Here is a 23,532-nt window from a genome sequence, read left to right on the forward strand (position 1 = left end):
ATACTGCCGGCTATCTGAAAGCATGGGTGGCGGCGGCGGAAACTGCCGCGCCGGGCGGTGAAGCGCTCGGCCACCCGTCCACGATAATCCTTCAACATCACACATCTTTTCGCAACAATCTCGTGCGAAGACAGTGCTCCTGAATGGTAGCTCTACGCGCTCGCTGCGAGAAGTACCAATAATAGCTTTCGATTGAAGGCTCAACCCATTCTTACTCCCGTGTCCGTTGACAGCTTCCCCACACAGGTGTTGTGTATGCAAAGTGGCGAGCGCAGCTTATTATTACACATGGACTAAAATGATGATGAAAGCATGCACGCGAAGGTCTTGCATCGATCTTTGCGTGTTCTGTACAGGTCTAGGTCATGGATGAGCTGGACCGTACGAACGCTTATGGTTCCATGTTGTTCATGTTACGGAAAGCCTTACTGGTGCGCACGGGTTGCAGTAGTAGCGCGCTCATGAACAGTGATAGCATTTATAACTTAAGACTTACTGTTTCGTCTAAGACGAGACGCGCAGGAAGTGAGGTTACTGCGCGCGAGACGCGAAAGCTGAGAGTCAGGTTTCTGCCTTCACACGCTGCACCTCGTGTCCTCGCTTCACCTCACCTCGATCGCCTTCCTTGCATCTTTATTCAGAGCAACTGACATGCTCGCTATACTACGCTCACATGGCATCACAGAATCGAAGCTCCAGCTCCTACAGCACCGGCAGCACAAGTAACCTGATCAGTACGCAGTATGGGACCCCTCAGAGTACCAACAATTCGCATCGACGAACAAGCGCATATAACCCGTACCCCACCACGACAGAAGAATACACGACGCTGTCTCGCCCCCAGACCGCCCGTCTCAGCGCAGCTTGTCCAAGCACAGCACGACCACGCACGGGTGTATCCACACTCGGAGCCGAGAACCAGGAAATCATTTGCGCCGTCAGCGAGTCCCGCGGCATATCACCGACAATAGGACTAGCTTTTGTGAACACTGAGACCTGCGAAGCCGTACTAAGTCAAATCTGCGACAGCCAAACATATGTCCGAACTATCCACAAGCTCATGGTATACAACCCTTCCAACATCCTGATTGTATCTTCTGCATCTGCTCCGAAGTCGAAGCTTTTCTCCATCATCGAGGACAGCCTGCAGGAGATCCAATCTAATCTCACGCTCCTTGACAGGCGATATTGGGCGGAGACGACGGGAGTGGAGTATATTCAGCGACTCGCCTTCTCCGAGGACGTCGAAGCGATCAAGACCGCAGTCAGCGGCAACTACTATGCCCTTTGCTGCTTCGCAGCTGCGTTGAAATATGCCGAGCTTGGCTTGACTAAGAGATTTCCTGACCGCTCATTGCGCATTAAATATGAGCCGTCCGAAGGTTCGATGATGATCGACCTGTCCACCATCCATTCGCTCGAGCTTGTGCAGAACCTCCATCACTCCAAATCTAAAGATTGTTTGTTCGGTCTGCTCAACGAGACGCTTACTCCGATGGGTAGCCGCTTCCTGCGGACCAATATACTCCAGCCGTTGACCAGCCCTGAGACACTCACTGGCCGTTGGGATGCTTTAGAAGAACTCAGCACGAAGGAGGAGATGTTCTTCAATGTGCGGCAGTCGCTGAAGCCGTTCCTCGATGTCGACAAGATGCTCACTCAGCTCATCCTCATCCCCATGCAGCCTACGCTCAAAGATACTGAGCAAGCCATTAACAACGTCATAATGCTGAAGCAGTCTGTCATTTTCATCAAGCCCGTCTTTGAAGCTTTGACTGGCGCACGCTGTGATCTACTCCAGCACATCCGCCGCTTGTGCGCTGTCGAGAATGTCGAGCGTATACAGGAGCTCATCGATAGCACTATTAATGAAGACACTACCTACGCTACGCAGCCGCTCGATCTGCGCAACCAGCGCACATATGCAGTCAAGTCCGGCGTCAACGGGCTGCTTGATGTTGCACGTCAGACCTACAAGGAGGCAATGTCCGATGCAATAAAGCATATCACGGATCTTCGAGAAGAGAATAGCCTGACACTGCAGACTAAGTTCGACAGCAGTCGCCATTTCTACATGCGAATTCGCGCTGAAGAGCTTGAGCAGCGCAACCTGCCCGCTGTCTTCATTAACGTCTTCCGGAAGAAAGATCTGATCGAGTGCCAAACTCTTGACCTGCTTAAACTTAACCAGAAGATTGCTGATGCGCATGCAGAAGTCTTGATGATGAGTGACAGGTCGGTTCAGCAATTAATCGAAGACATTAGAGAGCACATTTCTGTGTTGTTCAAAATCTGCGAAGGCATTGCCATGCTTGATATGCTGTCCAGTTTCGCGCAGGTTGTCACTAGCCAAGACTATGTGCGGCCTACCATCACCAATGGCACACTCGCCATTAGAGCCGGCCGCCACCCGATGCGTGAGAAGATCCAGCAGGCGAAGTTCATCCCGAATGACGTCTACACTACCCAACAAAACCGCTTTCAGATCATCACGGGTTGTAACATGAGCGGCAAAAGCACCTACATTCGATCCGTCGCTCTCATGACGGTAATGGCGCAGATTGGGAGCTTCGTACCAGCGCAGTACGCTGCCTTTCCCATCATCCGCCAACTGTTCGCTCGCGTGTCAACAGATGACAATATCGAAGCGAATGTGTCTACGTTCGCCGCCGAGATGCGCGAGACAGCCTTCATCCTCCGTAATATCGACCGCAACAGCATGGCCGTCATTGACGAGCTTGGCCGTGGCACAGGTACCCGAGACGGTCTGGCCATCGCTCTCGCCATCGCCGAAGCGCTTGTTGAAAGCCGTGCTTTAGTGTGGTTCGCAACTCACTTCCGTGACATCGCAACCATTATGGCTGAGCGCAACGGCGTCCAGAACCTGCATCTTGCCGTCAACTCTAGCGAGCAGGATAGAATTGAGATGCTTTACCGCGTCTCTGTGGGTACGGTGCAAGAGGAGCACTACGGCTTGAAGCTTGCCAGGGTCCTGCCCTTACCAGCAGACGTCATCGAACATGCCGAGCACGTGGCGCTGGCTCTTGAGCAGCAGGCGCGAAAGAAGAAAAGAAGCTCGCTTGCGGTCCTGAACGCGAGGAAGAGAAAGCTGATCTTGAATCTTCGTGAGCACTTGCTGCAAGTGAAAGAGGGAACGATGAGCGATGAGGATCTCAAGCAGTGGTTGAAGGACTTGCAGAAGGAATTTGTCATTCGGATGACCGCGCTAGATGAGGAAGGGCGGCAGCTGGCCGAAGGTGCTCATGGCGAAGACGAGCGTGAGGCGACGGCAGAAGATGGCGCGACCGAGATCGAACATGAACGCCCTGTCAGCGCTGTGACCTCACACGACACACAGCGATGACAGGCTTTGGAAGAGCGGTTCAACAGAGACAGCGTACGCCACTCCGGTGCCGAATATCTCAACGTTACCAATATCGATCTGTAACGGCTGCGGTGTATGGGTCGAGAATTTGTGGGATTGGCGCATGCGGCTGTCACCCTAGTTCAACCCCTTCTTCAAGAAGAGTCGCAGCACATTAGCTGCAGTTGGCATGAAGTCCTTGAATGCTACTGCCGCCAGAAGCAGATACCGTATGCATTCAAAGCAATCACACTGTGACGCTTCGTGGCATCAAGCCCTATGATTACGTATAGCCACGCCAGAGGTTCCAGAGTGAGACAGAACCGATGATGAAGACAACGACGACCTGCTCTGTCGTTGTCAGCTCGACTGTAGTTTGAGTTGTACGTCTTACCCATTCTGCCAGTGCAGAGGTATACGCTTCTTGTACTCATACCAAATCAAGCGAGAGTGTCTCAGTCGAAGCAGCGTAATTACGGCCGTGGAGACAAGGCTCAAGTTTGCCGACTCGGCTCAGGGATCGACGTTTTCATCGCCCAAGTACGTCAACCAGCAACTGAACAGCCTGGGTGTGGGAGAAGTCGTTTTACAGCGCACCTATGTAAGCACGCAATGTGCCTCAAGCGGGTAGTACTCCTAGTAGCGACAGTTGGGAGCGCATCGACGGCTCGCTGTTAAAACAACCGTCAGAGTTGTTACGCAATCGTATCGAGGCCTGAGCCTTCAGCACAAGAATGCCTGAAGGGTTGAGCAATATTTGGAAGCAGCGCCGGAGATGATAGTTCTACCCTATCCGTCCTGTATGTCAAAGTTTGCATACCTTTCGTTTGTGTTTGCTGAGTTGTGCCTTCCATTTCTGGACGGAAGCTTCCGGGCCATCCTCTTCTACTCAGGTGGCTCCACTGAAAGCAGCCATGCGCAAAAAAAAAACCATTAAGAGTACACCTGATAATGATCGCCTCTGATATTGCTCAATATACTCTAGAAAGCTGGCAGGAGAGGGATACCAATCGACTCCCTGGTCGCCTTCCTCCGTCTAAGTCAAACGACCCCGTAGCCAGCCTGGCAAATAATGCACCCCATGAGAGGTACATACGATAACTGAGCTGCGGCCCGGTCCCGCACCTTCGCAAGCTTTTCGATTGAACCAGTCTACGTTGTAGTGCTCTGCTCGCCGAAACACAGACTCCTGCAACCAAAATATTCCAAGGTAGGTTAACTTGAAGGAATGACCCAAAGTGCTTCAAGTTGCTGACAGTATCAAATTACTAGCAAGGCGCCTAGTAGCAGTGATGCCACGTAGAGCCGTCAAACCAGGTGATCGCTCGGACGAGGAAGAGCAGACACCCCGGCGCCCTCCAGGCAGGCCTAAGAATGGTAAGCCATGGCTTGGAGCAATAGTTCTAAGGCATGTGGCTCACTTTGTCTTAGTTACATGTAAACCCGTCGAGGACACTGCGTTGGAGAGCAAGGCCGATCTAGCAGGCAGTAAGTGTTGGCCCCATGCTAACAGCCGGCGACTAATGCTGACCTTGTTGTCAGCAAACAACGTCCCTCAGACGGGTGTGCTACAGCTTAGCACAGGGAAGTACGAACTGCGGGACCGTGGTAGCCCCTGTGACTACCGTGCCAGTCACCTTGGCAACCGTCCACGAGCAGGGTACGCCGGCTACAACGGCGGCGTCGCTGTCCTCCGTGTTCAGAAGGCTCAAGCCCGCAACAAACAGGCTCCGCAGACTGCGCCTCTTCGCACCGGTGCCGCTCTAAAGCCAGTACCTTCACGGCGTGCACGCCTTGAACCCGGACAGGAGCAGCGCGTTGCTGGCCGTGGACGTGCTGCAACCTTCGCGATAAACGCTGTACTTTATTCTGTGGGGATCGTGACTGTGTCCTTGGCGGTGTTCATGGTTGTCGTCACAGTGAACACAGTCTTCCGCATGATCATTGGCTTTGCGATCACGGTCAGCCATATCTTTGACTGAGTCTTGTGCGGCAGGGAGCATTAAGAAACTTCAACACGGATCGTAAGAGAACCGAACAAAGCCTTTTCTTGTGGGCACTGGAATGGATGACCTGAGCTGAACACGGTGGACTAGGGCAAGCAGCTAGGTGCTCAACGCGTACTTAGTTCAGGGTTAGCGGACAGTGAGCTGCTGCCGCTGTTGGCGGTGGCCAGGATATAGCAACGTACAAGCTCATACGCCTGTAACTTGCCATTCCTGCCATTGGCATTCGTGCTGAACTCGTTTCTGGAGAGTCCTCCTCAAAGCGACGGCGAGGATTGCGCGCATGTTCAATGTCACAGGCCGAAGCAAGTCCGGATTATTTGGCCTCAGATGCCGCCGTAAGAAAAGCACGGAGCTTCCGTAGCGCACTCGCGCTCAGACCGCAACCCTCCAGGTACACCTCAACCCCACCGTACTTATCATCCACACAGCTTCTAACCTTCTTGACCCAATCAGCATGGCACTCCGCGAAGCTGTCCGGCAACCCAATACTCCGGATCTCCTTAACCTTCTCCTCCTTCTCCCGCTCGAGTTCGCGCTCGCTGAGCAGATAGTCTTGCTCGATAACCTCGAGTGGGACCTCACACAGCATCAAGACGAGCAGGATGATCAGGCCTGTACGGTCTTTGCCTTGCGTACAATGCACGAGCACGGGATACGACTCCTGGTCGCACAGGATGTTGAAGACAGCGAGGACTTGAGCGGTACAGTGCTTCAGGCTATCTTCCGCAAGACCGATGAGCCCGCGTTTTGCGAGGACATTAGAGCCTAGGATAGAGATGGCTTCTTTACGGTAGCCCAAGATGTACAAAGCGTAGAGTTGGGCTGTCTGGTAGTACGTAAGCTTTTCGAGCAACGCGTTGGTATAAGCGGAACCGTTGAAGTCGATTTCGCGGTATGTTATTCCCGGAATCTTTAGCGGGGAGGTCGGATCGGACGGAGTTACGGCTGGTGCAGATGGTACACGAGAGGCGAATTTGCGTCGAGCTTCAATCCGCTCGGTCTCAGTGCGCAGGTCGATGACAGTCTTGATTTTGTATTCGGAAATCAAGCGGTGCCGGTCGCTGGGGGAGGCGGCATCGGGACGAGCACTGCGGAAGAGGAGGCCGGGCTTCAGTATTTCACGGCCTGTCGTTCGACTAACGAAAGCGCCGAGGTCGCGGAAGTTGATGATGTTGTCGAATGCTTTGTCAGGCCTGGAAGTGGCCATTATATACTTTTGAGTATGACATTGAAGGTCTTATTCCGTAGGGAGCGTAGGGGAGCGTGGGAAGCAGAGTAGAGCCTAAGAACTACAGTGGACTACAGTGGCTAGCAGACGCAAGCAAATGCAAGTATAATTGAGTGTGAGCAACGACTGGGAAGGGGAGTCAATGTTGACAAGCACAGTCGATTTTAAGAAAGAGACTGGACATCGACCAGCAGACTCGTGGTCAAGCGAGGTGAAGTGGGAGTGAGCAACGCGGAGGCAGCCGTCGGACCGCTCTCCTTGCAGCGATCACAACGGCGCTGCAGATCATCTGTGACAGCGCCAAGAACGTGTTAAATGCGAACAAGAGTCTGATATCTAGCCATCATCTGGCCATCGGATCACAGCTGCTGTGGACGGTCATGTAGTGTAGCTGTAGTCATAGACTTTGGCCTTGAGGAAGGTCTGTGTCGTTCAGACAAGCACGGTGGTGGGCGGTGGTGGGTTTGCTTTGCCGCGGAGCACACGGAATGTGGCACGCCACAGGCGGGATGACGTCGCCTTCCTGTGGCTGCGGTGTCCAGAGCGACGACGGTGACGGCATTCCCGAGATACACTTCTTTACAGCCTACCATTCTGCACTGCACTGACTCCTACCACCGCCGTAAACTGGTCGACGTTTTGCTGTCGACGCTGCTAAGATAGAGCTGTTCAAGATCGGACAGCTTCACAGCGACGGCTCATTACGCCTGAGCGCGCGGCGCAATAACAGCGACGATGGCGGCGATGCCAGCGAGCGTGAAGCCCGGCGAGGTGCCATGCCCGGACCCATCAGTGCATGAGCAAAACCACAAGCTGTCCGAGCAAGCGTCCACCGCAGCGCTCTATGCGACGCACCCGGATCGCAAACAGGAGGACCCGCTTGGAGCAGACGGCAAGCTCTCGTCAAGAAGTCCGTTGCGCCGCGAAGGCCAAGATTCATCAGCGCTTCACTAACACGTATACAATAGGCGCTGCCGCATCGCTCAAGTACGCGCGAGCACAAGATCTACCTTCCTTTCCCAGCACTGGCCATGTCGGCGACGGCGCCGGACTGAAAGCGGCCAACCTGGCCAAAGACTACAAGATGCAGGAGCTCTGGCAACCCGAACTCAGCTCCGCCGGTTCCCGCGCAGCACTCCTCGCGCACAAAGAAGGCCCAAAACTCGACCTGTGGCAGCCATCCGCCAGCAAGGCCGGTAATTCCGCCGCCGTACTCGCGATGCGCGGCGCGCAGGGTCTGAGTCCACAGCTCGATCGCGGGTATACGCCTGAAGGCAAATCCAACTCTCTAAAGGCCGCCAACCTATCCATCAATCGCAGCGGCACGCTACCTCCTTCCGCGCCACCATCGTATCCCGACGCGGAGAACGCCGGCCACAATGCGCTGAACGCAGCAACCTCCGTCCACCGTAGAGACAACAGCAACGCCACCACCAACAGCAAACTGATGCCCGACGGGTGGGACAGCGAAGCCAACCAAGCCGCCCGTGTCACCCATCTGCACATGAAGCCGGAGATGTTCACTGAACACCCACCCGTCGACGTAGGAAACGACGAAGCGAAGCACCAAGCCGCCCTCCGCGCTTCCGCTGTCAGCATGGCTAAGCAGATGTATGAACATCAAAACCGCACCGCGTTCGGATCCGATCTCACGCCCAAAGAACTCGCCGCCGCTACACCAAGCGGTCAACAACGCGACATGAAGCAGGAAGCGCTCCGCTACATCAACCTTCAGGACGCTGCGCACAAGCTTGCGCAAGAGCGTCTCGCAAAGATCGATAAGAACTTTGAGCAGGCGCAGTACCGCGAATACTACGGCTACCCAGATCAAACCGCCGCCCCACGCAAGTCCATATCATCACGTCTATCAATGAGCGGCGGCCGTCGTCCACGTAACCGCGACAGCGCCGAGGCCGACCCAGACGACTCCGACGATGAAGCAAATGCGCGCCGTATCCGTAGTCAGATGTCGCAACTCAACTCCGGCCTGCAATCGGTGGACGAAAAGAAACGCACTGATGACCGCGCACGCCTGCTTGCAGCCGCGGAAGCTAAAGTGCACGCGCAGATGCATAGCATGGACGAGAAGGTCTTCGCGGACACGGGCAAGGTCAGTCCGGCAATGATGGAGGAGTGGGAGGCGAAAGCGAGAAAGCGCGCGGAAGAAGAGAGGGCGGAACGGGCTGCGCATCCGGGTCAAGTGAACATTGGTGGTGGCAAGTTCATGGCGCAGAGTGAGATTGAAGCCATCGCGGCGGCGCGCTTGAAGCCGACCTTGGACGAGATTAATGACACGGCTGAGAAGAGGAGAGCGAGGGATCAGGAGATTAGGGAGCAGAAGGAGGAGGAAGAGAGGTTGAAGCGGGAGGAGAAGGAGCGGAAGGCGCAGGAAAAGATGGAGGCTAGGCGGGCGAAGTGTGAGTACTCCCCAGCCCTCTGTTTCCCACGGTGTGGTTGGGATGTGAGCGTGAACTGACATTTGTGTGTTGGTGTAGATGAAGAGAAGGTCGCCAAGCAGCATGAGAAGGAAGAAGCAAAGGCGCGCAAAGAGGAGGAGAAGCGGAAAAGTAGAGAGATCAAGCGGGAGGATGCTACCGCCACTCTTACACCTGATGGCGCGGAGGAGGAGAAGAAGCATAAGCGTGCTGGTACCCTTACCAAGCTCGCGAGCAAATGGCGTCGCGACGATAAGCAAGACGAGAAGGCGGAGACCGAGACTAAGCCTACTGTGGCGCTTGCCGGCGCTGCAGGTGCCGCGACGGGTGGTGTACCGGTCGTGGAAGGTGAGAAGGACGAAGCGGAGCACGGGCTTCATCCTGTCGTTGACAATAAGGATGTTGCGGGTCCCTCGGGCACAACCGTGGGTGACGAGGTTGAGGAGTGGGAGAAGGAAGACGATGACGAGGACGAGGATGAGGATGTGGTTGATACAGGTAAGGCGAAGAACGAAGAGGAGCTGGCTGAGAAGGGCCGAGAGCACTTCGCCCACCCTCACGAGACAGGCGCAGCCACCGTCACCGACGTAGCTGCTAACAGTATGCCCGTCGTCGGCACCCAGCACGCCGAAGTGGATCCTTGCGCTGATGACGAGGAAGGCGACAGGGCTTTGTTATTCACGCAAGGCCCGCACAAGACTGATACGGCGAATTGGCTTGACCCCAAGGTTGCGGCTGAGCCGAAGGGTAGCCCAGATGCTGATGCCGGCCGCATAGGGAGTGTCATCCCACTTGTGCTGGATGGACCTGGCTCGAGTCAGGCGGCTGATATTGCGATTTTGCAAAGGGAAGAGCCTACAGTTGCGACGGGTACTACATCTACGGCATCTACAGCTCCTACGAGCAACGATGTCGCCAAGGCCGTGAGCGCTGTCAACCCTTCCGCAACTACCTCCGCAACCGGTACGGATGCGAAGGAAGGAGACGAGACTGGACCGGCTCCTAACACCATCGGTCCTCACAAGAGCGACATAGCGAATATTGTTGACCCGCGCGTGCAGCCTAAGGATCCAGAGGATCTCAAGGCGAAGGAGAAGCAGGAGGGTAAGCAGGCCGAGAATGAGTCGAAGGGTATCCGTGGGTTCTTGAGTAAGTTCAGGCATGGTGGGAAGAAGGCGGAGGAGAAGGAGAAGGAGAAGGCGGTGGCACCAGCTACTACCGCCAGCACTGCGACCAGTAGTGCTACCACTACTTCCGCCGCCGCCGCTGCCACGAGTGAAAAGCCAGCCGAGCACGTGGGCACTGGTGCACCCACCGGCGACAGCACGCACGTCTCAGGCATCGCCAGCAACCCCGCCGCTGCAGCCGAAGGATCCCCATCCTCCTTCCAACGCCACGCAGGCAGCGCCGGTGACGTCGAAGACAACGACGACGTCTCGTCCGGCCTCGGCGAAGAGGACTTTGAGCGTGGTCGCGGAGCTGGAGCTGGCAAGCCGAAAACGGGTTTGATGGAGAAGCTTGGGCTTAGCTCTTCTGGAAAGGGTAAGGAGCCGATGCGTGATGATGAGGAAGGTGAGGAGGAGCAGTTTGAGGAGGCGAGGGATCACTTCGACGAGGGTTTGGCGCCGCCGCCGAGCTTGGGGCTGGCTGGGAGCAATGCGAAGAGTTCGAGTCCGGTCAGGGAGACTAGATTTAAGGAAGAGGTGTGATGACTGGTGAGTGGTGGAGAGGTTGATATGGCTTCTATTGGGAGAGGGAAGATGGTGTTGTAATAATCTTGTGATACCACAGTGTGCAATGCGTCCTGTTTATGGCGGTCATGGACTTGGGGTATGTAGGATGTGGGTAGCAAGTAAAATCAACCTCTGCATGCATCATCGTCTGCCTGCCTTGGCGATGGATCAGTATCTTGTCACGTGGTGCATGTGGCTGCCGTCAGATGCCTTCGAGTGAAGTACACTTTGTAGGTCACGTGACGTTTCTAAAAAACTTTTCATCCGTGCACACGGCTGTGATCCGTGCACCAAATTGGAAGAGCTAGACTTGAGGACGGACAGCAGCATTGGTATCAGATGCAATAGAACAAGAATTTCGAGGTACTTAATAAGGTTCGCCACCGGACGTTTCTGAAAGTGTTGATATCTGTCGGCCAACCATAAAACGCTTCATCGAGACTCTGCTTGGGGCCTGAGGTACCTCTCGCATGCTAAAGCCTGCTCCTCAACTGTCCTCTCCATTCTCCAGCTCCCACATCTCTCGCTCAAGCTTCGCCGCTTCCGCCTTCGCCTGTGCTTCCTTGAGCTGCAGCTGCAGAAGCTCAGCCTTCTTCATTCGGTCACTCGCTTGGGTCATCGTAGACCGACGAAAGCTGTGGCCAATCTCAGAGTAACCAGCGTGACTGTATGCAGGCCTGAGGCGCTCAAAGTCCTCGACGCTAATAACACGGCCCTTGCAGTCACCCATGGCACTGTTGATAACGGAGTCGTGTCGATCGATGGTTGGCCCCAGTGCCGACGCCGTTTCCCCGCAGGTAGCTGTGCCGCTGAATGGAGGCATTTCGTTAGAGTCCACTTCCTCTGGCTTTAGGGGGACGAAGCCGGGCACATGGCTCAAGGTGTGTTCGGCGTGGTTTGCGGGCTCGATGGCAGTATCCATGGCCGGTACTTGCAGGTCAGGCTTAGCGATGTTGCCATAGGGCTCAACAGCTGGCAGGCCGTCCACCCCTTGCTGCACCACATGGTCAACGTCGGCGTTGGCAGCTTGGGGTGAACCCTGAGCAGCGGCGGCTTGAAGCTTCCTGGCGGCTCGGTACCGGCGTTTGGTCTCACGCTTCCGCTCTTGCTTGAGCAGCTCGGCGACTTTGCGCGCGTTGACCCTTGCCGCTGGGCTGTGTTAGTTGCAATTTGCTCTGTACAGATGTGGAATGTGCTTCTCACCGCTCTCCCTGGCCTTCCTAAGAACCTCCTCGTACTCAGCCTTCTTTGCCGGGTCGGTTTCAGCTGCTGCTTTCAGCGCAGCACGCTCCGCACGAGCCGTAACATTCTCCGGCTTGTCTGATAACTGTCGCGGCATAGTCAAGCTTCTGGTAGGATTCCTTGAATGTCTGTGATTTCTGTGAATGATACCGGAGTCCTTCAAAACGTAGAGTATATCTGCAAGGTCCGCTAAGGACGGGTTAATGTAAACTTAACCAGCATCTGCGGATGGTGGAGAGGAAAGTACGCCTTCCTGGGTGGAGAGAACAGTACGCCTTCCCAACGCCGAGATAAGGTCGCTCAGTGAGGCCTGGACAGTGACTGAAAAGCGAACAAACAGGTTACCGCACGTGGCAATCAGTGAAGCGAGCAACACTTCTTCGTTCACCGCAACCATTGGCCGGGCTTCTTTCACATATAAGGATCTTGCCGCATCTCCATCCGCGCCCTTTCTTTCGCCACATCAATCAGCGTACAACACCACAATAAGCTTGGCCTACTCACTTTCCAGTCGAACATGACAATGCTCAAGCTCCTGCTCCTCCTTGCCTGGTTCGTCCTCACCCCCTTCGCCGCACCTAATCCGACCGTGTCTCTTCCGACTCCACGCCAATACGTCCCTCCTGGAGCGTGGTGCTACAACTGCGGCTACGGCGTCAACAACTCCGTCATCTCGGCCGCCATCAACATCTTCTGCAACAACTATAACGGCATCAGCATTAGTATGCATGAGGCTGCCGCCGTGACCGGGAGCGTGTAAGTGGTCTCTCGCATCAGATTCGAGGAAGTAAGTGCTAACGCGGGAGGCAGCTCGTACGAAGCGAGTCCTGGCAGCGGAGAGTCAGGCACCATCGCCCTCGAGATCCTGGCTCAGCCTGTCGAGAGCTGCGGTACGATCACCGTCGACTTCATGTACTGCTTCTACAGCTTCTGGGTCCCAGTGAATGAGTGAGTCCTTCTGCGGCTGTGTGACTTGTTGTGACGCTAACGGTTCCCTAGGTGCAACGAGGGTTCCGTCGACGGCAAGCAAGGCGGCATCTGGATGGATCCATGCCTCATGTTCCTTATCAACCCGAACCCGGGAGGCTGTTGATGATTTGCAAACTTTGCACGGAAGGGAGAATTAGTGAGGTGCGAAAGCGGAGCGTGATATGGAGTTGGTTGGGGCCTTAATCATCACTGCCATTCCCAGACCTAGCGGGAAAGTGCATAGCCTTGCAACATAAGATCACGGCGAAAGCTGACCGAAGGGTTGCAAGCTGGGCAGACGAGATACTTGTTGCCTGGTAGCCCAGACTGTCGAAGTACGTCTCGCTCCGCAAGCCCTGTTGCCGCTCAGCAAGCGCACTGTAAATCTTCGGTTGTCTCATCCAGTCCACGGTCGCGTACCCGTTATGCCGGTCGATCTCTCCTGCAGCAGGCTCGATATCATTTTTGGATTTGTAGTACGTCACGATGTGAGTCCAAGTCAACGGCAGGGTGCAAGGTCGGGCTGAAGCCGCCAGTGTTGAGGTGCTCAAGATATTTTGGTTGTGCTAGTGGATCTCATCCAGCTGATGGTCGGCGCAAACTAGGAGGGTTTGGAGGGCCGATGGAAGAACCTCGAATGTGTACGCATGTCCATCCGGTCTAGGCGAAGCGGACATTCTTAATAGAGTCGCAAGTCTGGAGGCGATATGTACGACGTTTTGCGGTGGTGTATATGATCTGCGAGGGAAACAGACGGGGAAGGCGAAAGTTAGGATGGCTGCCTTTTCCTCCTGCTTCACAGTCTATAGAGGCACGAACCCAAGCCAGATTCACAAGGGTGCCACGATGAGCCTTCATCTGATGCGTATCAATGCCACCGAGGTTGTCTGTGTGGTTAGTCGAGTGGGAAGCCATGGCGCAGATTTGCAAGACTGCAGTGGAATAGACGATGGGAGAGACAGGAAACTTCAGGGAGTTGTGGGAGAGGTTATAGTGCTGTGACAATGCAAGAAACCTTGCTCTTTCTACCAGACTACATCTACGCTTCACGAGCCGTGGTGCAGTAGTTAGTACCAGAGCGATGAATGGACGAGGGCTGTGGAGGAAGAGACAGTGAAGTTCGACCAAGCGGAGACGCGGCCGCTCGCCAAGATTTCACGCAGCCCCACCTCGAAATCGACGTGTCCCGCGAAAGGCAGGCACACCTCACTATTCCGATCCCGTGGCGCCTCCTTCAACAAGACTGTAGCACATTATAGTTCTCCGGCACCAACTCCGTGCACCCCGTCTTGCCTAGCACCTCTCTGCGGTCTTCATCAGTTACGGTATAATCACCAAACCATATAGCAAGCCTGAGCGCGACACACTTGGGAAGAGGGTCGAAAGCGCAGCTTCATAGGAAGTGTTATAGGAGTACCAGACGTATAGACTCATCGCCGGGATGCCGGGTCTCCCGCGCCTCTCGCTCGTCGAGGGGGCGTTCGAAGAGCTTGCCCAAGAACTCGCGACATACATCGACTCCATCCGCGGCGAAGGCTCCAACCTCGCCTCCGACATCCTGCCCAACCTCGGCGACGCAGAGAAGCCGGCTGAGGAGCGGGCAGCAGATACGGACAAGGAAGCGGTGCTAAAGAAGCTCGTCGCTGCCTCGTCCGCACTCAACAGCGCACCAGAGCGGGAACTGCAGGCGGCGTACAACCTTCTGATCCACCTCATACATCAAGCACCGAAGCCTCAAATCTTCCTGCCGCGCGTATGTCACTTCCTCACCAGCCCTATCAGCTCGGCGAGCAGTCCGCAGACGGGCAACGGCATCGCCCTCGGCATACTGGGAACGCTGTTCAACACCATCCAGCCGGAGGATGTGAGCCGCTACCACGTCCTGCTCGCAATCGTGACGGTGGTGGGCAGGAGCGGCACATACATCAACCTCCGCCCGCAACTCGCAGACGTCGACGAGTGGGTGAAGCAGTGGGAGGCTACTAGTGAAGACTTTGACAGCGAAGACGCGCAGAAATTATACCTCGAAATCTCCAAAGCGGCAGCGGCCAGTAACAGCCCCGATGCTGCTGAAGAGAGCTACCTGTACCTCCTCAAAGCACTACGAACAGCTCAAGACGAGCCCTCATCCTCCGAAGCCCGCGAGCTAAGCATACGAGCGCTCAAGACCGCGTTGGAGAATGAGAAGCATTTCGACTTCCAGGACCTCACCTCACTCGACAGTGTCCAAGCCCTGCGCAAATCCGACGAGACTTGGTCCGACCTCCTCGAACTCTTTGTCGACCAATCTTTCGACGACTTCATGGACTTCAAGGAGTCCAACCCTTCCTTTCTCTCCGAGCAGAAGCTGTCAGAAGACGTGCTGGACCGCAAGATGCGCCTCCTCACACTCTGTACCCTCGCCGCGCAAGCCTCGGAGACACGCACATTACCCTATGCCACCATCTCCCGTCAATTGCAGATTCCGGCCGAAGAGACGGAGAGTTGGGTCATCGACTGTATCCGTTCCGGACTTGTCGAGGGCAAGCTTAGTCAGCAGCGCCAGGAGTTCCTCATTCATCGCGCTACGCAGAGGGTGTTCGGCGAGAAGCAGTGGAGGGAGGTGGCGAGTCGGTTGGAGACGTGGCGGAGCAGTCTGGTGAACGTGTTAGCCGTGATCAGGCAGCAGAAGCAGGAGTACATCACTGAGAAGGAGGCGGAGATGGCGGGTCCGGAAGTCAGGAGCGGGCAGGGATACAGGCCGGACCGGCGGCAGAGGAATCAGGGTGGGATGATGGCGTTGGAGGTGGAGTAGGTTGGCGGTGTATGATGCACGGCCAGCTAGATGGCGGAATGGGTTGTAGGCACGCAAGGCGTAAGGATGGCGGAGTGCTTTCGAAATGTCTACTAAAGGCGCTCACCCCAGCGCGGAGACAGCTAGACCGTGTAATGACCGATCAAGTATCGGGCTCCAGCTCTAGCATCTGCGACTCAACGCACAAACGCGGACAACACGACCGCCTCCGTACAACTTATGCATGGCGTGGTTGCCATATAATCGAGGACACAGCTGGCTAATGCCCTGGTCTCAAGGCTCGCACATTCGTGTCCACATAGGCGTAGTCGAGCCATAGCAGTGGTTTACAGCAAGAAGGGTACGTCTCCCAATCTGTTCTATCTGCTGCGCATTGACTGGCCAGCTCTGGTCGTACGACTAATGGAAGCCTGCAAATGGCGTAGTCCCGTTTCACGCTATGCAGTAAGGTGTATGCAGTGTCCACCGTCCATAGAGTGGAACTGTACACCGGCTGTGACCCCTTTGCAGCCGTGGCAGGCCGTAGACAGATAGCCTGCAACATGGAGAGGTTCCTCACGACGTACCGCTAAAAGCTGCTTACTCCTCGTGCAGTACATGCTGTTGGGTATATTTGCTGTAGAAGTGAGAGTACGGTTGGTTGTCTCAATAGTTGGTTTAAACCACCTGCTAAGGGGACGGTCGAATGCTTGCTCTGTTCACTGTGGTGGGAGTTGCACCGCTACCTGACCTTTTGAAATTAATGATGAGGACTTTGCCTCGTTGCAAAGGCAGCGCCGTTTCCGCTCATCTGCATGTCTGCATGCTTGCAAGACATTAAATCTGGAACATGCACTGTCGCTTCATGCACTTGATCCTGGTTCGAATGGAGTGCTCTCTGGTAACTAAGTGCAAGCTATCGCTTGTGCAGTAGGCCAGCGCTTCGTTAGGCAGGTAGCCGTAAGCCTACAACATGCTCATCCACACCGTTAAGTTGTCGATCTATACTCATATATAGCGTGACGTGAGATTAACCGGTCGACGACTCTCTATGGACCTGACCGGACGCATGGCGGTCAAGTGTTTGGATGCTTGCTGTGCAGCAACTACTGGACGGCTGCAGTTTCCACGCTCTAGTGGCTGCCACGTGCAGCTCGGCTCGCTTTCTGTTCGTCGGTCTCTGTGGTACAGCTACCGGGTGGATGCGTCTTCGTACGTCCTTCGTGTTCAGGTCGTGCAGATACGGTCGTAGCTGAGCACCAAGCCACCTTGTCTGGAAAACTGAGGGAGATGCTGAGAGCGATGGAGAGTTTGCACGAATTGGCCAGTCGATGCACGCAGAAGTACCAGGCCTGCACCGCATAGTTGCCTCGACACCTGGTGCAACAGTCGACTCTTCGTAAACTTGTGGGCAGCATCGAGCGTTTATTGCTTGTAACGTCAAGCCTCCATGACCGTCGTTCATCCTTCCTCGAATATCTCAAACTTTACCACCTCCGGCACCAGCGTCTCGACGTCCACAATGACCAGTTCTCCAGTGTCTCTGAACTTTGGCACCGCTACCAGCCTCACTTGTTGGCCCACTGGTCCCTCGATGACGGCGGTCTCGAACTTGGGCTGATTACCCACGAAGAATATGTGCGGGCACTCCTTCATCACAAATTGGTCGCCGTCCTGGAAAGGATAGCACCAAAGCGTATCAGGCGCTGTGGGTGCGGTCAGCCGCCATCGCAACATCGCCTCCATCATTTCCAACCGCTCTTCGCAGTCAGAGATGTATTTATAGACGTCGTCCACAGGCTGTCCGCCAGTGCCCAGAAAGCGAAAGCCGTCGACATTGAACTCGGCTGGGTTGGTGGTGCTGTCAAACCAGCTAGCATCCTCACGTGCTTGTGGCAAGCTCATGTAGGCTCTGGCGTGTGGGAACATCGCAGCATGGATTGGTGGCTGCGGTAAACTCGTGCTTGTCGGATCTTGTTCGCCTGGAAGCAGAGTGACCGGCATCGATGGCAAAAGAGCAGCAAGCCATTGGTCAAAGCGATCGGTAGGTGCGGCGTTGTACGACGAGCTATCGTAGCCGTAAATCTTTCGCCCGCTCTTTTTCGAAGCAGCTACGACTTCCTCGCGTGTTGGGATTGGGGAAGAGTTCGAGAGGCTATTTCCAGCTATGATGAGTCGAGATACTTTTGCCGCATCCCCCTGCATTGATGGTTCGGCACACTCGCCAAGTAGATACTCGAGCAACAAGTCCAGAAGAAGCGTATCGCCTTCGTCTCCGGAAATGGCAAGACCGGAGACGATGGCTACTTTACCGGCCGTTGGTCGTACCTCCTGAGTCGCTTTGCCGTTCAGTGCTCCGTTACCGTCTTCAAGTTCCCATCTCACCGGCTGCCTCGGTAAGTCGGGTACGCGCAGATCGAGCACTTCGAAATCACCATCTTTGTTCTCCGTGCCTACAACGGCCACGATAGCACCTGTCACGAGTAGGCATTCGTGCAGAAATCCACCGGTCAGCCTTAGGCGGCCAGACTCGTCTTCCAGCATGATCTGCGCGCCTATGCCGCCGTGCGCATCGCTATGTGCGCCCCTCTCGCCACTCACGCCGAGCCCAATACCCGAATCATACTTTATCCGTGGAGGCGGGGCAGCAATCCAGTGTTCCTTGCCGATGTCTTCGAGCACATTTGGTTTCAGCGGCATCTCCATATAGACGGTACCTGCCACCCAGCAGAGTTCACCTTGTCGTACATCCAATACACGATCCTTACGTAGCGCAGTCTCACCCGCAATCTCGAACTCGGCCCACGCTTCGCTTGCAAGCTTCTCTACGGCAGGCTTGAGTTGCGCCAGACGTGCAAAGTACATGTCGGCATATTGTTGCTGATAGTGACGGTTCTCGCCTTTGGGAAGATTGTACGTTGCAAGCGGAGTGTATGTTGACGCTGTCCGCTCTAGACTTACGTACTGTTGGTCCGAGGGTGCTGAGAGCAGATCGTCGTCCTTCATGATTTCAGATCACTTGTCTATTTCCATATTGTGTATGTGCGACGCGTGTGAGGTTAAAGACGCGTTAAATGGCGTTAGAGAGGGTGTCAAATTGAGTGGGCTCTGTGCCAAAGGTCGTACCACGCATGCTGCGCCGCCGCTACAATTCAAACGACCCTCATCCACTCCAGCTCACGAAACCTTTACGAAACCTTTTCAACAGCAGCCTAAGGCCTCTGGCTTCACAATAACCCAGTGACGATGAGAAGTGACTGCGAAACGGCATTCAATGGAACGGGCGTGGCTTTCACGACACAGGCCTATCAACCTAGCGTTATCGCAGCAAAGGGTGTACCAGAATGCCGTGACTACCGCCTGATCGATCGTCTAATCTCCGTTATGGTCCTCCTCCGAACATCACTTTCAGCAAACAACCCCTCAATCAGCTCCACCACCTCCTCCGCTTCGAACTCCAGACTCAACTCGCCGTCCTTCCAAAGGTACTTAATATCCGCCAGACTACTTTCTAGAATCTCAGCCAGATATTGGAACTTCAACCAGTTCGGGCAGTAGATGAATGTCATGTCCGCGAACTCGCCGCCTTCCCGTTGCTGCACGAAGATGTCTTTTGCAGTGGAGATAGTGTCCATCAATCTTCGGAGCTGGTGACTGTCCTCCTCGCCTATGTCACCGAGGTCTTCAATCTCGGTTATCGCCTTACTGGTAACGGCTGCGAGGAGGGAGCCAAGACTCTGCAGCAACGCGCCGTCGGAAAGGATGCCTTTCCACTGGCGGTGCACCTCCCGAAGTCGATCAACGGTTTGTTCAACCGCGCTTTCACATTCCTGCTTGAAGGGGGGCTTCGTGCAGTTACTGAAACCTTGCGCGCCGTCCAGCAGATCGCGGAGAACGACGCGCTGGCTTTCCATCTCCGAGCCGTAAGCCCGTTTGGCGAAGGTTTCCAGGTTCTTTACGTCCGCATCAAGGCGCAGGCGAGAGGCAGGAGGTTGGCTCGCTTGCCAGTCGCGCAGTGAGGAGGCGAGATGGATGGCATCATTGTAAATGAGTAAATTGCCGGTTGGGAGCTTGGCGTATGCCGTCGGCGCTGTGGCGCGGTAGATGGCGAGGGCGAGTGTTGGTAAGGTGTACAGACCCGTTGCGGCTGGCGCAATAGGCGAGGAGGTATAGGTGGGTCCTGCGAGGGTTTGCGCATCCGAGATGATGTCTTTGAGAATCGAGAGCAGGCTATCTGGAATGGCAGTAACGGTGAGATGCTCTCGCAGCGTGATTTGGCGTTCAGACGGCTCCGGTGGAGGGTCGCCGTTAACCTTTTGAGCCGATGCTGGTGGCGCTTTTGGTGTCATATTCCGCGCTTGCGTTGGTTGCTGTTCGTCATCGCCCCATCCCCATGCATCACTATCTTCCCCAACCCTGTTACTGCCGCTTTTGGCTTCCTCGTCCAGGTCTTCGGTATCCCAGGCGCTGCCATCATCATCCTCAGCAGGTGTTATTCCCGGCTTGGCTTCATGTTCTGCTGGCTTGGCTTCTTCCTCGGTCTCCTCCCATGCATCGTCCCATTCATCGTTGCCCTCTGCACTGGCTGACCCACCAAAAGCTTCGTGATCTTCCTTGCTCAACGTCTGCGTCTCAATACGTTCGACTACCTTCGTCTCTCGCAGTCCGGTAAAGACAAGATTCCTGACACCACCGAGCACGGCCTCTCTTCGCTTCATAAGCCACATTCTAGGCGCATTGTGCACCCAGTCTCGCAACGCCTTCGAGCCGTGCCAGCCGTGTCCTTCTATACGGTCAGCGAGTCGTCCAACGCAATGAAGCAAGTCTTGGAATGCCGACATATCCGCCACGTCTAACGGCACGGCAAGCTCGAGCCAATGTTCCTCCAACTGGGCTGTCATCGACGGTATTAAGATCGCTGACAACGGCAGAGCGACTTCTTGGGGCAGACGGGCTGCAAGAAAATCGATGACTGTCTGCAAGTCATCGAAGAGAGCGACACTGGACATATCGTCCTGTTTAATAAACAGAGACAGCTCCTCATCTTTTACACGCACTCGCGCGATTTGCTCTTCATCATGAATTATCAATCTTGGTCGGATGATTATACGCTCGACATCTTTGCTCAGCTTCTGCAAAAGGGCATCAAATACACCTAACCCTTTTGCAGCGAGCACAACAACATCAATGCTAATCTCTGGCACAGCTGCTCCCGGTATATTAGCATCCAGGCCGTGATTCTGAATTCGTAATGATCTCTGCTCGGCATCGACATGTACAAGCGCATTCCAGCATTCTGTAGCCGTTTCACGGGAGCTTTCTTTGAGTTGCTTCGCTCGGTGTTGCAACAGACCGTAGGCCTTCGTATCGCCCAAAGGTTCCAACCCAGCAATGCTTGACTCGGCCTCCTCCAGGTATTCGAGTGCCTTCTTCACATCGCCGCGAACAGCTTCCTCCCGTACGTCGTCAAGCAGACCATTGGCTTGTCGAATGTGCTCGAGCGTGCCCGCCAAAGTCTCTTCAAAGGTAACCTCTTTCTCCAACAGTTGGACCTTTCTCCTAGTGTCTTCCGCCTTCGCTCTCAGCTCCCTGCCCGCTTCATGCTCGGCAACTATCTGCCTCGCCGTCTCCCGTGACCGCTGAATGTCGGCTTGCAGATCCTTCGCACGGGTAATCCAGGTATCAATATCTGGCGCAGTGTCCTTGCTCAGCGTCCGTAAGTCATCCTGAGCATTGGTTCGAGCTTGGATCAGCTCGTGCAGTAAGCCGGAAAGTGTGTCCGAGTTCAACTGGGCGGAGATGATAGCTTCATCCTGCGGGAACGTGCCGTGTTCAGCATGCTGGAGGACGGCTGTTGCGAGTGCATCTGCAGCCATCACTGACTGTGGCAGTAAATCCAAACCGCTGTCTCAGAACAGTAACATTCACTTCGTTCCCGGAGCCGAGGAAGGGAGACACGTTACGGTTGGCCATTGAGCGAAGACGGTTCTTTCCTGCAGTCATACTGCACTTGGCAGTGACCACGCTGCCTGCCTAGATGTATTCCTGCAGTCATCAGCTACGTTATAGCGGAGCTCGGCATAGATTTTGCAGTGCTGGTGCCTTATGATCACTTCAGAAACAATACTGTTGAGGCTTTGCTACAACTCAAACTCGATCTGCTGGTGCTTTAGTGATTGATCGTCAGTGGTGGTACGGGTATGCTTTCAATGGGAAGCGGTTGACACACGTACTTTTAAAGTAACCACTATAAGAGTCGCCACGCCAACTCCCAAAGCCATGATGCAGCCGAATCAGGCTATATAAGCGGACAAGGCTCGTCGAGCGGCGAAGACTTCATCGCTCCCATCTGGTAGGCAAGACATTCCAAATCCGATGAAATCACAGGTTGGCAACAGTCCAGCAAGGCTGCAAGACGCTGATCAGCCGCTTGATAACACAAGGAACACCGTCGAACGGGGTGATTGTAGGCTCATTTCGTATGTGACGCAAGGCGAGATACGTGTTTATGATGGTGCGGTGAACCATAAACAGCTTCACCAGGAGTTTGGTGGACGTACGGCGCGTCTCAAGCGAGCAGAGGTTTTGCCATTCAGGCTTGCTATTGGGCTTGGCCTATGACTGTTATAAACTCAGGTTGTCGCCGTGAAGGCGTGAAGCTGTGGGTGCTATTTGGCGGAAGGTAATGAGCCGATGTTAGTGGCTATGCAACTAACGGTGCCCTATGCTGCAATCGAGACCGGCTCACAAAGGCTGTCGTGCCACATTAAAAACCCATACATGGGGTTGTGGTTGACACGCCGAAGTTCTCGATCACACCCTTACACGAGGATCTGCTTTCATTCACTTTCACCTCACGCTTCACCGTACTTCTTAACGCCTTGCGGCTCCCTCCCACCGTCCCAGAAGTGTATGGTCCCACCGCCTATGCTACGCAGTTCGGCGCGCAACGCTTCATCCGGACCTTCATCACCTGCAATGCCACATTGGACATCGAATCCGCAGGCCAAATAAAACTGATCTCGGCCTGAAGCAGCGATGCAACTGGTACCGACACCGTCTTTCCTCGCCTGCTCAAAGCCCCATGCCACAAGTTCACGTCCAATGCCTTGGCCTTCGAACCTGGGATCTACGCCAATGATATTCAGATACCAGACTTCTGCTCGGCTACCCGTCCAGTGATGCTTGCTGTAAGGCGCCGATCGAGTAAGAATGGTCGCACGTTCCGGATCAGCTGCTCGGTCGGGCCAAAAGTAGGCTTCTGCTTGGTTGTAGTAGCCTACAGCTGTCGTCCAAGCAGTCACCGACCAAGTCGCTGGCCGTGGAGTTGCACTTCTTCGGGACCAGCTCGCCACGCCTGTCAAGCAGTCTTCTCCTTTGCCGTCTGCGGCCGGCTTGAAGGCGACGAAAAGCTTGTGATCAGCTGAACGACGTGCCCATTGCATGCGCAGCTGTCGAAGGTGATGTCTTTCTAGGTCATGGGGGTATTTGGACAGCAGAGGGCGAAGGTATTTGCTCTGGAAGCTGTCATTCTTGAAGGCTGTGCTCAAAATATGTGACGCCGGTATGAGGTCAGCGTATGTTGCTTCCCGAAAGGGCATTGCCGCAGTGGAATTCAACAAATGCAGAGACGCTTGTTGCGTGACAAAAACTAGGTTCGCTGGACAGAACTAATACTGCACAGCCGAAGGAGCGCTGACAGGACTCTCTGGACAAATTCCGAAACCCGCTATATGGTGAGTTACAATGCACAGGTCACCGTCCTCATTTCACCCGCCT

The 23,532-nt window shown here is 54.9% G+C and overlaps 7 protein-coding genes across 7 annotated transcripts; 3 read left to right on the top strand and 4 right to left on the bottom strand.

The window, feature by feature from the left end:
• Nucleotides 1-673: 673 nt before the first annotated feature.
• Nucleotides 674-3,364, top strand: BAUCODRAFT_79898 (uncharacterized protein; the record flags this gene model as incomplete). Its single annotated transcript, XM_007683291.1, has 1 exon — nt 674-3,364. One exon carries the CDS (start codon nt 674-676, stop codon nt 3,362-3,364), a length of 2,691 nt encoding a protein of 896 aa, XP_007681481.1.
• A 1,907-nt stretch (nt 3,365-5,271) lies between these two features.
• BAUCODRAFT_39680 (uncharacterized protein) lies at nt 5,272-6,701 on the bottom strand. The gene has a single exon (XM_007683246.1). It carries the CDS (start codon nt 6,578-6,580, stop codon nt 5,687-5,689), a length of 894 nt encoding a protein of 297 aa, XP_007681436.1. The 5' UTR covers nt 6,581-6,701; the 3' UTR covers nt 5,272-5,686.
• A 594-nt stretch (nt 6,702-7,295) lies between these two features.
• BAUCODRAFT_330337 (uncharacterized protein) lies at nt 7,296-9,357 on the top strand. Its single transcript, XM_007683604.1, has one exon. The coding sequence runs from the start codon at nt 7,398-7,400 to the stop codon at nt 9,075-9,077; it is 1,680 nt and encodes a 559-aa protein (XP_007681794.1). The 5' UTR covers nt 7,296-7,397; the 3' UTR covers nt 9,078-9,357.
• An 840-nt stretch (nt 9,358-10,197) lies between these two features.
• On the top strand, nt 10,198-15,774 carry BAUCODRAFT_80053 (uncharacterized protein; the record flags this gene model as incomplete). The annotated part of the gene is made up of 2 exons (XM_007683305.1): nt 10,198-10,469; nt 14,409-15,774. 2 exons carry the CDS (start codon nt 10,198-10,200, stop codon nt 15,772-15,774), a joined length of 1,638 nt encoding a protein of 545 aa, XP_007681495.1.
• A 1,440-nt stretch (nt 15,775-17,214) lies between these two features.
• BAUCODRAFT_79984 (uncharacterized protein) lies at nt 17,215-18,759 on the bottom strand (the record flags this gene model as incomplete). The annotated part of the gene is made up of 2 exons (XM_007683297.1): nt 17,215-18,300; nt 18,355-18,759. 2 exons carry the CDS (start codon nt 18,757-18,759, stop codon nt 17,215-17,217), a joined length of 1,491 nt encoding a protein of 496 aa, XP_007681487.1.
• Nucleotides 18,760-19,015: 256 nt separating this feature from the next.
• BAUCODRAFT_39686 (uncharacterized protein) lies at nt 19,016-21,945 on the bottom strand. The gene has a single exon (XM_007683247.1). It carries the CDS (start codon nt 21,627-21,629, stop codon nt 19,107-19,109), a length of 2,523 nt encoding a protein of 840 aa, XP_007681437.1. The 5' UTR covers nt 21,630-21,945; the 3' UTR covers nt 19,016-19,106.
• An 800-nt stretch (nt 21,946-22,745) lies between these two features.
• BAUCODRAFT_46074 (uncharacterized protein) lies at nt 22,746-23,354 on the bottom strand (the record flags this gene model as incomplete). The annotated part of the gene is made up of 1 exon (XM_007683259.1): nt 22,746-23,354. A coding segment is annotated over one exon (609 nt), but the record flags the coding sequence as incomplete, so codon positions are not given.
• Between the last annotated feature and the right edge of the window lie 178 nt (nt 23,355-23,532).

Source organism: Baudoinia panamericana, assembly GCF_000338955.1.
Source record: "Baudoinia panamericana UAMH 10762 unplaced genomic scaffold BAUCOscaffold_15, whole genome shotgun sequence".
NCBI lineage: Eukaryota > Fungi > Ascomycota > Dothideomycetes > Mycosphaerellales > Teratosphaeriaceae > Baudoinia > Baudoinia panamericana.